At 38.3% G+C, this 14398-nt stretch overlaps 1 protein-coding gene across 1 annotated transcript; it reads left to right on the top strand.

Moving 5' to 3' along the window:
• The first annotated feature begins 661 nt into the window (after positions 1 to 661).
• On the top strand, positions 662 to 12675 carry scamp5a (secretory carrier membrane protein 5a). Its single transcript, XM_042495386.2, has 7 exons — positions 662 to 892; positions 1740 to 1817; positions 1982 to 2101; positions 5474 to 5630; positions 5716 to 5817; positions 7654 to 7771; positions 9169 to 12675. The coding sequence occupies exons 2-7, from the start codon at positions 1811 to 1813 to the stop codon at positions 9355 to 9357; spliced, it is 693 nt and encodes a 230-aa protein (XP_042351320.1). The 5' UTR covers positions 662 to 892; positions 1740 to 1810; the 3' UTR covers positions 9358 to 12675.
• Positions 12676 to 14398: the final 1723 nt, after the last annotated feature.

The raw sequence follows: 14398 nt of genomic DNA, 5'->3' as shown, positions 1-14398 counted from the left end.
AGCCTCTAGTTACAACTTATAAAACCTATAAAATGAGCGATTTAAAAAAAAAAGTCTTACTGAACCTTTTATTGTTTATCAGCTTTAAATAAACGCTGAGCACCTTGAACTTACATCTTTATGCATTATTTATTTATTCATTCATTTTTTTCGGTCTGGAATTGCTGCTATCCACATAATTTGTGTTTAAATGCTTACAATGTGGTGTACTTTCTGTTTGCTTGTTTTTTTTTTTTAATTTTTTATTTTATGCATTATATATAGTTCTTTGAATTATTCTTGTATATAATTTGTGCTACATAAATAAACTTGCTTTGCTGTAAATGTGTCATTTGGGCTAAAAAACAACTGAAAAAGTAGTAATTGTAGGTCTTATGAAATTTATTTATTTATTTATGTTATCACTGTGAGTTTATTTTGTCTCAGAGTAAGACTGTCAAACATGTTTTCATTTTTCGCTGTAATATTTGTATAGTAGTATAATTAAGTGTGCTATCAGGCAGCCAATCACAGATCAGATTGTGTAATGTGTCCTCTGATTTTCGGCGCTGTGTACAGCATCAGAGAGGGGGAGGGGCTTGTCCACACATTCCTGCCTTCCCATTGGTCAGTTCAGGCCAGCAACAAATCCCGTCTTTGCGCCCCGGTCCTGCCCGGGCGGGTAAAAGCGGCGGATGAGGAGGAGGGGGATATGTGCGTAAAGAAAAGACCTTACGTCACGTGACCACCCCTTACTCCCAAACCCATCATTTGAGGAATAACGTAACATATTTGTGTGTTAGCTTTGATAGATCTGGCCTTTTCCTCTGATGTGTTTTAAAGCAGATTGATCCATAGGATGCTATTTAAACGACCGGAGGGATTCTAGCGACATTCTCGGACTAAACTGGAGGTAAGGCGTTTTAATCACTGCATGTCCATTCATTACGGGAGGGAGGAAATTATTTCATTGAAATAAGCCGGATTCTAGCCTAAATAAAACCTCGAAATCTGTATCCCGGGTGGTTTATTGTGAGAAGTGTTTGACCTGCTCAGCGTCCGGATGGAGAGCAAGCACCGATGCACCACAGGCTGAAGGACGCTCCTCCATCGCCTGTGATCACGATGCACTGTGCCCTACTGCAGCATCACTGCCATCCCCTGAAACAAACACACATAGAGGACAGTTTTAGCATCACGATGCATTAAAATCAACCTGGATCTGGCTGTTTATCGTGGCACAGATTGCTTTATTTTGTGGTAGAAAGATGCCCTTCAGACCTGCTCCACATCCACCATCATATGCATTGAAATGTGGCTCACAGACACAGTCAGATAACGTGGGAGGCGGTTTTTTTTACACACCTTATTGAAATACTTAAGAGCTAAACAAACATCTGTATCAGTTATAGTCCAATCTGTACACCCTGCAGGCCTGTAAACGCCTATTTTGCACCCATAGGTTACATTTTCGCGACAAGGCCACAGTTTCCCACCGCGCGGATCACACAGCTGTAATGTGTGGTCAAGAAAACATGTTTGTCGATCTAATGAATGATGCAGCAGTATGGGTGGATGCACTGGAAAGGCTGGGCAGCACCTTTAATGAAATCACATGGGGATTTCAAGTCTTTTATTGCAGTGAAGTGTGTGCATGCATCCACAGGGAGGCCTATGGAGGACTGTGGCCCTGTTGCCCACAAGAAGAGCATAATGTGTGTTAGTGATGCTGCACTTAATATAATTTTTTTCCTTTGCAGTTTGGTTTAAAAGGCAGCTGAGATTGACGTCTGTGTGTTTGCAAGTGGAGAAAAAATACTGACAGGTCATCATGGCAGGTAAGCTTCTCCTCTCTGTTCGGCCACATAGTGTGCATGTGATTTTGGGGTCTGTGCACAGCACATTTATAATGGCTAAATTGTAATCCATCGTGCAGCTGTCTTCATTTCTTTATGTATTTTGTGTGTGGGCAGCTGCGCTGAACTGTGCCTTTGTGTCCTAGAAAACAACTTCCCTCCCCTTCCTCGGTTCATCCCCCTCAAGCCATGTTTTTACCAAGACTTCAATGAGATCCCAGACCAGCGTCGCACCATGTGCAAGAGGCTCTACTACCTCTGGATCTGTGAGTGCACCTGCACTAAAAGTTTGGGTGTTGACTGTTGAGTTGCAGTTCTACGTGTACATCTTTAACGACAGTTAAGGTTTCAGCATGTATGTTGCCTGCATCATGATATAAGCTGTTAACGTGTCCATGGCTTCTGTGTTTGCGTGCCCTGTCTCTTTGTTGTTCCCAAAACATCATGAGTCCAACATGAGAGACACTCCAGCAGAGCTGTGAGACCAGCCTGACCGGTCTCACTGTCAGGTGTCTGTTTTCTTGTGGGTTTTTATACAAAGATTGAAAAATTGTGTGTCTGTTTGACACATTTGCTTTTTTCTCTTTGTTTCGAGTAACAAGGTTGATCAGCAGAAAATGACTGTTATTTTTTAGATTTATAGCCTATTTTAGTATAGACAGCTGGAAAGTGAAAGGAAAGGGGGTAGTGAGAGCAGATGACACACAGCAAAAGGCTGCGGGCATGGATGGATTACTGAACGGGCCTACCGGGCACGGGACCAGGGGCCCAAAGTGTCAGGGGGCCCTTTGGCCTTCACTTGCAAAATGTCACTCAAATCAACACAGTCGACTAGGAAATGACCCAAAATGACCACAGAGATACGAAAAGGAACTATAAAGAGGTACAAAATCACAAAAAATACATAAATATATGTCAAAGACAGACAAATTGACCTCTAAAAAGACATAAACAGACAACAAAGACAAGGAACTATGGGTTCGGTTTTTCAGGGCCGATGCTGATTCGGATTCTTAGTGGCTAATGAGAACAAAAAATGATATTAGGAATCGATATGCATTTACAATAAAAATGAAAATCTTTCTGTCAATATTTAGAATTTGGAATATAACAAACTCCAACACAAAACCTGTTTAAATGCCTTTACAAGATGTTTCATCAAAACTTAAATGTTCAACATCATATACAGAAAGTTCCCAGCAACTGTTTTTATAAAGTCAACTGAAAATTTAAATAGAAATAAAAAAATAAAAATAGCTCCCCAAGGTTTTACAAAGTAAAAGTTCCTCCCATGCCGACACTTTCTTTGCACTTTTTAATAAATTCATTTTATCAGCGATCATTGGAATAATACGCTGACACAGATAATAAGTAAAATTCCAAATATTGGCCCCAATAATCGGCCAGGTGGATAATCTGACCTTTAAAGAGACACAAAACAGTTACAAGGAAACACAAAATTACCCCAAAAAGATACAAAACCACAAAAGGATGCTGACAAAGAGACACAAAAAACACCAAGAGGCAAAGCCAGCACAAAGTCTGTGTATCCTATGTAAGAGGCATGTTGGGGCCTTTTGCACATGTATTCCCAGAGGCACATTGTTTCATAATCCTCCCATGGCCTCTGGTCAGATTCAAACCCGGCCGTTGTTAAGGACTCACGCTGTATGGGGTGTACACTCTACCAGGTGGCCTGCAGGTCACCCTAAAAACAACCGCTTTGAGGTATTTTTCAAGCTAACTGCCAAATCTCCCTGGTTTCCTTGAGTTTTGGTCTGTTGGTCAGAACAAACAAGATGTTTGAAGACATCTCTGACTCTGGGAAAAACAGAGTCTTTTTTTGTCATTAAATAGACTTATCTATCAATCAAAAAAATGATTGTAAGATTAATCAGTTAACCCCTTGAAACCTGGAGTGAAATCACTTTTCTTGTGCTGCTTTCAAATGCCTTTCACAAGTAATTCAAACCTTTGAAACCTGAGTAAGCTGGTGTGATTTCTCTCAGAAACACGGAAGAAAGGGTTTGGGGCAACTTAGTACTAAGTGTTTGAAAAAAGCAAGAAATTTAAGATTTAGGAAATATATTTTTAAAAAGGGGGGGGGGGTCCAGTGGCTTAGTGGATAAAGCAGGCGCCCCATGAATGACACTGTCCTTGCTGCAGCGGCCGCTGGGTTCGAGTCCAGCTCATGGCCCTTTGCTGCATGTCATCCCCTCTCTCTCCCCCTCTCACACTGTTGATCTGTCCTATCTAATAAAGGCAAAAATGCCAAAAAAAAAATCTTTAAAAAAAAAAAAAGCAAGGGAAACACTATAAATATAATTATCTAAATTCTATATTTGACTCATTATTATTTCATTATTGTTTCATTATTATTTCATTTTTTAAGCACTTTTTGCAGGTCATTTCTGAGTTTGTTTGCTTTTTAACTTTTTTTTTTTTTTAAACTAATTTTCAGGTAATTTTCTTGTACTTTTTCCTGATTTCTTGCAAATTTGTTAGTCATTTCGTCTTTCGTTGCTCATTGCCTTCTTCTCATATTTTTGAAAGAAATCAAACCAATTTGCTTGCGATTCACAGGGTTAAGAAAGCATTCATTAGTTGCCTGCATTCAGACCTCAGAACCTACTCACTCCACAGAGCTGACTAATTTGTCTGGCTTTTTCAGTTAAAATAAAAAAAACAACCAACGATCATGAGGGAGAATTACAACCAGCCAATCAGCTCCACGAGCGGGACAAATGCCATTGTCAAGCTGATGTTAAGCGTCATTAAGGGGTGCACCACAACCAATAAAGATCAATACCAACAATGGTGGGCACTGTAGACAAGATAGACGCCGCTAACAAAGCTGTCCTAAACTGACACGTTTTCCTTGCCCAACATCATTGTTTTGTTTTTGCTTTGCTTTGTTCCACTCTTTAAAACCTCAGGAGAAACAAGCATATTGGCATCGTTGCGCATCGGTGTGGACTGAGATGATGTTCGATTCGGGTTGATATGTTGGTCTCCAGTGATCGGTTTGGTAAAATTGAATCTTCCTCCTCCAGGGAAATCAGGACACAATGTCTGACTGAAGATGGAAACGGAGTGTGATGAGTTGACAGTTCTGTTTGGTATCAGACAAATTCATTAGCTGTGTTACGCTGAACTCTGTGAGCCAGCCAACAAACCCGTACCACGAAACAACTCACAAAAGTCAATGATTTTTTAAGGGAGTCTGGTATGCGATAAGGCCACAGTGGTCGGTGTCACAGTTGCAGCTCTTAGCGGTAACAGTAGTTGAATTGTAACATTCACGTGAGCATCATGGTGTTTTTTTGTCACTTCATAGGTTCTGCCATTTGAAAACAAGAATGTAAGTCTGGTGACAAGTAGACTAGTTTATGCAGGATGTTTGGTACCTGTAGAGCAGAATCTGTGTGCTGTGTGTGCTAAATTAAGCGTAGCTCCAGTCTCCATTATAGCTTTGATGTAGAACAGAGAATCTGGTGTTGAGTCGTCGCTGAGATTCGTAGTGATTCAGTCCTGCTGAATGATGAGTAACGCGGCCTGTGGGATCTTCACCATGGAGACTTTTGTCTTCAGTCTGTCATGTTTTGGTCTTCCTCGCTCTCTCTCTGCGGCGTTGACAGTGAATAGTGCCACACTGGCTGTTAATCTGATTGGCTGCCTGGCGTGGATGTGTGGAGGTGGCGGAGCGACCAACTTCGGCATGGCCATCCTGTGGCTGATCCTCTTCACGCCCTGCTCCTACGTGTGCTGGTTCAGGCCCATCTACAAGGCCTTCAAGTGAGCGCTCGGAGCTTACTCAACATTTTGTTCCTCTTTCTGCTGAATCGCATAATTTCTGACGTTTATTATTCTCTCTGTGCAGGACCGACAGCTCTTTCAACTTCATGGCTTTCTTCTTCGTCTTCATGGCCCAGGTGGTGATCAGTATTATCCAGACGGTTGGCATTCCTGGCTGGGGAGTGTGGTAAGAGCTCTGAACGGATTAGAACCAAACACGGATATTCAATGTGTTTGATATGAAGTGCAAATACAGATGGGTGACACGTAAAAGAAAAAACAACATGACGTTTGCAAGAGTTGATCCTCTGCTGAAATATATTGGATCATTTGGATTTTTGATGATGGTGGTTCACATCATTTTCATACTCTTCCGCAAACCATTCAGTGACTTCTTGTGTCCTTTATGCAAGCATCTGCATTTGCTCTGTTTCTCCATATATGATTTGTCACCCAACTTGAACGGTTGAAAGCATAAATATTAACCTAATAATTTAAAATAAAAAAAGACAAGGAAATGACGTGGAAAAAGTGCTTAAAATTATAATAATTCTGTAACATTATTTTAAATATGTAATAATGACAGTAAGCTATAAATGCAGCCTTTTCCCTAGACATTTACCCCTAGCTTTTTAAAAATATTTTTTTAAATCTACTAATTTCTTGCAGTTTGTGATACATTTCTTACCAAGTTTCTCATTGTCTTGTTCCCCATGTCTTTGACAAAAATGGCACAAATTTGCAGAGTTCAAAGGTTTAAATACTTGTGAAAGGCGTCTGAATGCAGCAAAAGAAAAGTGATGTCACTCCAGGTTTCAGATGGTTCATTATTTTGCATCAAGAAGATTTTTTTTTTATCATTTACAAACAGCACAGTTCATTAAAAGGTGAGAACTGTTTAATCTACAGGCTAACTTTTGTCTGACAGGACACTGTGGTTCACACAGGATGTAGACAAAACTTTTACATCAACACAGAGAACAGAAAAGCCCTCAATTAGTGACTCATATTACCTTAAACTAGAGGTTTTCAAAGTCAGACTTTGAGGGCCCCACCTCAGACTGTACTGAAACCCTCTATTTGTTCACATTTTGGCAAACTGGCACAATTAAAAGTTTTCCGGTTTAGTAATTACCAGATTGCAATAAGCCCATGGCTGTACAGCAGGGATACTCAATTTGCTTCGACCGAGGTCCAGTTAATAAACATTAATAATTAATATAGACATAATTAGCACAGATGTCTGCCGGGGATTCTGGTGAATGTTAAATGGACTTGCATAGCAGTTTTCTAGTCATTTGACCACTCAAAGCGCTCTCACACTACAAGTCACTTTAACCCTTTCATACACTGGTGACCGAGGCAACTATACATGGTGCCACCTGCTCATCAGTTTTTAAATCAAAAAGGAAACCTTTTTATTTAGTGCACGACCTGCTCTACCTGCTGAGCCACAGCTGCCCTGTCTTGGGGATCCTCCCCTTGCACTTTTTTAAAAAAAATAATATACAAGCTGTAATTTGATGGGTTTTTATGCACTTTGTCACCTTATTTACTGAACAAAGTACAGCTCCATATCTGGCATGTGGGCCTCGAGCTGAATAACACTGATGTACAGACCACTGTCACATGACTTTCATTCATGATAAGGAGCGTGTTTAAGCAGGTTCTTGCATGTTCATTTTCTGATGGAGAGATTATGCTATGCTAAGGAAGTGTAAGTCACACTGAATCTAAAAACATGTTGATCATATCTGAGTGTTCAGAACTGACTGAGCTATGACTTTGGGGAGTGTTTTGTTGCAGATTCGGGCAAATCAGGCGCCCAAGCTTTTAAAATAACTGCACCAGCATGCACCTGTCTTTTTTACCTGGCACAGTATTTTTGCCTCATGTCTCTGCTTCTTTGCCTCCCTTGAATTCTCCTACATCCCCCGTACAGATGGAAAACAATTTTGTATTGTCAAAGGTCATGAGTGCCATAGGTGTGAGATGTTACTAACTCTTTTGTTGTTTCCGTCAGTGGCTGGCTGGCTACCATCACCTTCTTTAGCACCAACATCGGCTCAGCTGTGGTCATGCTGATTCCCACCATCATGTTCACTGCGGTGGCTGTGCTCTCCTTCATTGCCCTCACAAAGGTGACCGAGACATTTCTACATTCTTCTTTCAGCCAAAAAATCCCTTCTAAACTGTTTGAGCCTCTTCTCCAGAAGCAGAAATTTGCAATTAGTGAGCTTTCATTTGGTAAAAAGGCTCTCTGTAGTCAAACTGAAATTTAAATGACTAAATTCAAATATTAATTATTATTATTATAATGATACTGCTGCTATTATTACCAACACTATTTTGCATTATTTTTTCATGTTTTAAAGATGATTTTTTTTTTTTTTTTAACATTTGTGGAAAAAGCATTTTCAGTGACATTTTGGGTCCAGCCAGTGACGTTAAGAGATGCACTTTCAACTTGAATGAACCGTGATATGCTACTGACATGAGTACAGAGTGAACTTGTAGCCTATGCACACTGACACTTGGTTATGGAGCCATCATGCTATTAAGTTTGGATTCCAATCGAAAAGTGGAAGCTAGCAAACTAGGCTACCTCACTTCAACTTAAAAATGACAGCTAATTACCTTACTTATTACTGTTACCACTGATATCCGGTAGAAGGACATCCATCCTAGACACAGAAATAAAATAACTGGTACTTTTTTTTTACATTCTTGTTATTTCATCACCTACTGAATCATTGGCTGCTCCCACATGTTCAGTGCTTTGCCACATTGTACAAAAAAGTGGGTCTGGCTAGCGTAAAATCTATCTTTCTGTCTTGGGTTCGACTGGTGAACGCAAATCACCAGACTGTCCAAATTTACAGCAACGAGTCGCTAGTTCCAGCAGTTTATCCCAAAATTCTGAACCCTGTACGTAGGCAATCTCTAGAAGGTAGTAAAGGTATGTCATGCTTTTAGGTTCCTATTCTGTTACTTCTATTACATTCTGAAAACAGGATAGTTCACAATATGTAGGTATTTAAGTGAAGTGCAAACTAGTTAAGCTTTAATATATTTAACTTAGTCCTCACATAAGCTAAAGACCATTGTTCAGTGTCATTAAACCAAAAATCAATGGATATGGTGTTACATTGTCAATACACAGTAATTTAATCCTCAGTGGATCAAGTTTCCAACCATATCGTATTGACGTGAACGCCACATAATGTACACAGTCATGAGCTAAGTATAGAGTGCTCAAATCACAGATAGGACCAAGCAAAGGCTGATAACATCTGTCACCCAGCAGGTGGCCACCTTCACAGATATACCACCAATCAAGTTAAAGTACCAGCATAATCAGTGGTACAAACAATTAATGGCACCTGGAGAACACTAATGTTAAAAAGAAATTTTAAAAAATGTTTCTTCTGTACTGCTTAGCTGAAATATATTTTGATTTCAGCTCAACTCTGATACTGTAGACATTTTTTCCTGATAGACAGTAATGACGATGAAATACCTTTTGAATTTTTGGCAGGTTCATAACTTCTACCGTGGCAGTGGTGGCAGCCTGGGAAAGGCCCAAGAGGAGTGGGCCTCTGGAGCCTGGAAGAACCCCCACGTCCAGGAGGCGGCCCAGCAGGCGGCCATGGGAGCCGCGCAGGGAGCCATGCAGCAGAACCAGTACTCAGCAGCTCCCACTTACAACTACGACGACCCGATGTAGGGCAGAGGAGGGGGCGAGGCTGCAGAGTGGGGGAGATAAAAAGGGATCAATTAAGAACACAATTCAGAATTAGGTGCCCGTCGTTATAACACTGTACAAGCTGAATCCAACCAGAACAATGTAGAGAGAAGTCTTTTGGTGGAAATGTACTTTTATTGCATTCTGACACACGTGGGATTTAATATTTTAAGTTGGTTCACATTTAAATCAACAGCCAGTTATTTAAACTTTTTAATCTCTTATGCTGCTCAGTTTTAGCGGGTCAATGTGCGTGTTGCTTTCAAAGGGAAACACAGCTCAAACTAATCCCCTGAGCCTCATCAGTTTATTCAGGTAGGTTCATCTGTGCTCAGTGACTCCTCAGCCTGTGTCACACTCTTAACATCTTTTTATGACTTTTTATGTGCTTTTTTTATTTGCCGTAGTAGCTATGTCGTCAAAAGTTTACTTTCATTAGCCTTGAAGGTCACCAAAAACTAAAAACATTTGATGTTCAGCTGACAAGTCTCTTTATAGTTATCATTCAACTATTTGAAAAATGGGCTTATTCGCTTTCTTGCTTGGAGTTGGATTAGAAGATTGACACCACTGTAACATATGAAAATAGCACTAGCAGCTGGTTAGCTTAGCTTGGCATAAAGACTGGAAAAAGGGGAAAACTTCAGTTAGCACGTGTGTATACAGGGTTTTTCAAATGTTAAAAATAGATGATAGACTGCTTTTCCATTGCCAGAAGACCAGAGCCATGAACATGGCTCAGCAGTAGAAAAGTAGGCCTTAGCAATGCCTTTTTTGTTTTGTTTTAGATGGTGGGTCATGTTTGACGTCACTAACGGGCAGAAAAACAGGGTTATTAAACAGAAGAAAGTAGCATGGAGGCCAGTGAAAATGTTACGGTGGTTACTTATTTTTTCATATCTGTTATTTATTTAGTCTCTCTCAAACTTGTCTCTGACAATTTTGAATAATGTTTGAGCACTGCTTTGACAGAGATAGCTGGTAGTTTGTGGCAGCACGTTGTTGCATCTTACAGGAAGAGGATCTACAATTAGTGCTTAATATGCCGCTAAAACTCACTAATTAACACATACCCAGCTAGCAGTTTCAAGTTTTCTACTTTTAGACTTTATGCTAAGCTAACCAGCTGCTAGTGAAAGCTTTCTATTTAGCGTATAGACATGATAGTAGTATCTATCCTTCCATCAACTTCTCCGCATAAAAGCAAATAATGTCAAACAAGTTCTTTTAATTGAGAGTAAATAAGTCTTATTATTTATATGACCATATTACCATCTGGATATTGGCCAATATTTTTCTTACTTTGTATGCTACTTTTGTGATGAGAATTTTGGCTAAAATCTGGACGACAGAGTTGGCATTTCAAAATATTTATAAAAAATATCAAATTTGAGAGGAAGATGAGTAAAAGATTAAAATCAGAAGACATTTGCCAGAAGGGATACTAGCACAAAATTTATCAAGTAGATTATTTCCCTAAGAAAAGAAAATCTTTTGCAGTTCATGTTTGGTGACCTGATTGTGTGTGGGTTTTTTTTATACATACTGATGAGAAATTGCTCTGCGTCAGTGAACCTCTCTGTTCAATTCCATTTTTTACATTCTCAGGAAAGGTGTGACAACTGGTTTTAAATTCTCCCTGTAGAAGCCCTAAAAGTGTCAACATGTCGGGCTTTTGTCTCCTTTCAGTCGCCATTATTCAACCATCCGGGGTGTTTGATTTCATCATTACACACTGGTTAAATGTTTAGCGGGTTGATTTCAATGAAATTAATTATTATTACATGTTCAAACGAAGCACATGCAGTATTTAGGATTGCAGTTCATTGGATAAAACATTCCAAATCAATGTTGTACAGGTTAAAAGAAAACCAAAACATTTGCAGGTTGGACATACAGTAAATATTAATAATCATTGTTGTAGGTGGTCATAGCATTGTATGAAGTGATGGATGTTTTCACCCCTTTGGCAAATTCTCCCACTTTACCCCTACATGTAAATGCTTAAATGACTACTTGTTTCTGAAGCTCTGGATTTCAGGCCTTAGTGTGTTATTTTCGTGGCTGTTGGTGTTATTCTATGAGTAGGTGTAATATGATATTTATATAAAAGAAAATATAAAACTCAAGCCAATTATTTCTTTATGAGATGAAATTGAAAGAGAGACTATCTGTTGCAGTCAGAGACAGCGTCATGTTGACTTCAGTGTCACTCAAGTCTTTGAAAATGTCTTCAAGATTCAGTAGGTGGTGATTACAGTAATACAGTATTAGACTTGAAACAGATGTGAAGATTCGTGTCTGAATGCTCGTTATTTCAAAACCTGTGAGTCGTCTTGTCTGATTGTGATGATGTGGTATTCAATAGGCTGTTTGTTGTTTTACTTTTTAGTTTTTGTATTGTTTTTGTGTGTATTTTGGATGATGTGTGGATGAGTTTGAAGCACATGTCCGTTGTGTCTTTCCATGGCTGTGGGAATAAGATTTTTTTAAATTCTAATTTTTAAATAATGTTTTGCACTGGGTTACCTGTTGACATCAGTGTAAACTGAATTCACAGAAAATCACAGTGGAGCAATACTAACATGAATATAGACTTATTAGGATCATGTGAGGTCCTGTTGTGCAGGCAAATATAGTCGTAAGGACCATAACATATGCTGTTATGAATTGAAAAATGAGCCTGTTTTCAAGTTGGACACCACTAGTTTAATTTTACAACTGCATAACATTTTCACCAGCAGATGCACATACAGTAGTCATGAAATATAACCCCATGAACTGTAACCATTCACACTCTTGTTTGTTTGCACAAAGTTAAGCTTTGTTCTAGAAATTAAGTGTGATGTCTTAAGTGATGAACAAACAGGCTACTTTTGGATTTATTTATTTTTGCCATATGTACATACAACACAGTTAATGTGATCCTGGAAACTACAGCTGTGTAGTAATTGTGCAGCAGGAACTGCAGTGCATTGGATACTAATACTCTGCATTTCATGTAAGCTTTGGAAAGCCATTTCCCATTAACTCCCCCATGTTCCCACATCTACTGTATGTTGTTTGATATGTATTATCATGTACTATATCATAACTAGATATAAATATATAATTACTTGAGGTGAGGTAAATATTTGCCATGGATAAACACACTCAATAGAAATATGCTCTAATTAAGTGAATGAAACGTTTGAGGAGGCTGTGTCTCCATGAGTGGAGTAAATGAGGAAATACATTTTTGTGTATTACTTTTGTATTATTTGGTCTTACCCTAATAGATATTAAACAGTTCTTGTTGCATCCTGTTTTGTTTTTTGATGAGCTTGCACACGGGTCCTGCTGTAGGTGTAGAAGAACTATTATTCCCGATATTGGGCAATACTAGTTGGAAAAAAGGACTAAACAGCCACAAAGCTTAATTCAGCACCCTGCTATTGAAAAAAAAGTCTATGCTTCATCTGCCCTCCAACTAAATGTGGATAATTTATTGTGCCCTTAAACAAAGTCAAATTTATTGTGAGCTCCTCTGAACAGAGTGGCTCTTCTTTAAAACTAGCGTGTTTAAAAATGTTGAATGGTGTCAAAAACAACAATTCATAAGACCTGTAATGAATTTTCTGCTTTTGAGAGCACAATCTGTGGTCTGAAAATGTCATTAAAAAAACACTCTGCGCTCAAAATAAGCATATTGCATGTTCTAGTTAGACTCAGGCAGGAGGTCTGATGTATACCATTAATTCTGCTTCACAAGAGGGGAAAGATTTGGGCTGATGCTCCTTGGGGCCAAAATGTTATTATTACTGTTATTATTTATTTTTTTTATTTGATAAGGTAAAATGTATCACAACATGCCATTTTAAAAGAAACTGCTATAAAGATGCCCCGGCCAAAGATCATATTCCAGACGTAGAGGAATAATTATTGTTCGGTACAAACCCCAGCAAAATCACATATATATATCTTTCATTTTAGTGAAGATGATTTTTTTTTTTTTTTTGCATATCATGAAGCTCTAATGCTCCTTACTGTTGCCAACAGTAAATTGTAGTTAAGTATATTTACTGAAGTACTGTTCTCAAGTACAGTTCTGACATGTTTTCATATAAATCGTGATAAACTTCTCAAACATAATGCATTGCTAAAGCAAAAAATCTTCCACCTGCAAAGTAACTTTAGCCTGAAATTGAGTCAAACTTTTAAGGTGAAAAAAAAAAAAAATACTTGTGCAGAAGCAATATTTCATCAATTATTTTTTGAACTCCCTAGTTGGCAAAAAATGTCTATATGAATAAGGATTTTACAGATTACATTCCAGATTAACACATAGAAATGCTGCTCACACATGAATAATTATCCTGTAATATTTACAGTGTTTGACACTAGGAAATGAGCCATTTGTCACAAGCACTTAATTTTTTGTTATATCAAGTACAATTTGCTGACAATACTTCAGAATTGAATACAAGATGTAGTTTTTATGGAGTACTTATACATAGTTATAAAGGGGGACATCACCTGTTATAATAAAAACTATTCAAAAGCAAGTCGATTTTAAAGAAAATATAAATATGTCAACTGATAGTGACTGGAGAATATTGTTAATTGTCTTTTTTAGGGATTGTGGAGTTGGATATAGTTTCAGTTTAAGTTATTTGAGAAGGGACTTTGCAAAATTAAAAATAGACATGGTAAAAGAAAAAGCTAGAACTTACCAAGAGGCTGTCTCATCTGTAGTTTCTTGGCCAAGTTGTTGCAAAAGGGTTCCTAAAATAAAACAAAACAAACAAACAAACAAACAAACAAACAAACAACAACAAAGAAATAGGCATATCTATTTGCAGCTACATTCAAATTATTTTTTAAATACTGATTCATTTAAATATCAAGCTCCTCAATGGCAGTTGAGTTTTTTGCTTCGTTATCCTAGTCATTATACATTTTATTATCATTAATTAGTCCAATACATCGGCAATCCATTAAGTAACAGTGAAATATAATACATATGGAAACCAGTAAAACAGCA

Source organism: Plectropomus leopardus, chromosome 7 (assembly GCF_026936395.1).
Source record: "Plectropomus leopardus strain MGB_pleo_1.0 chromosome 7, ASM2693639v1, whole genome shotgun sequence".
Lineage (NCBI taxonomy): Eukaryota > Metazoa > Chordata > Actinopteri > Perciformes > Serranidae > Plectropomus > Plectropomus leopardus.
The sequence above is the reverse complement of the archived record's forward strand: the minus strand, read 5'-3'. Positions and strand labels throughout refer to the sequence as shown.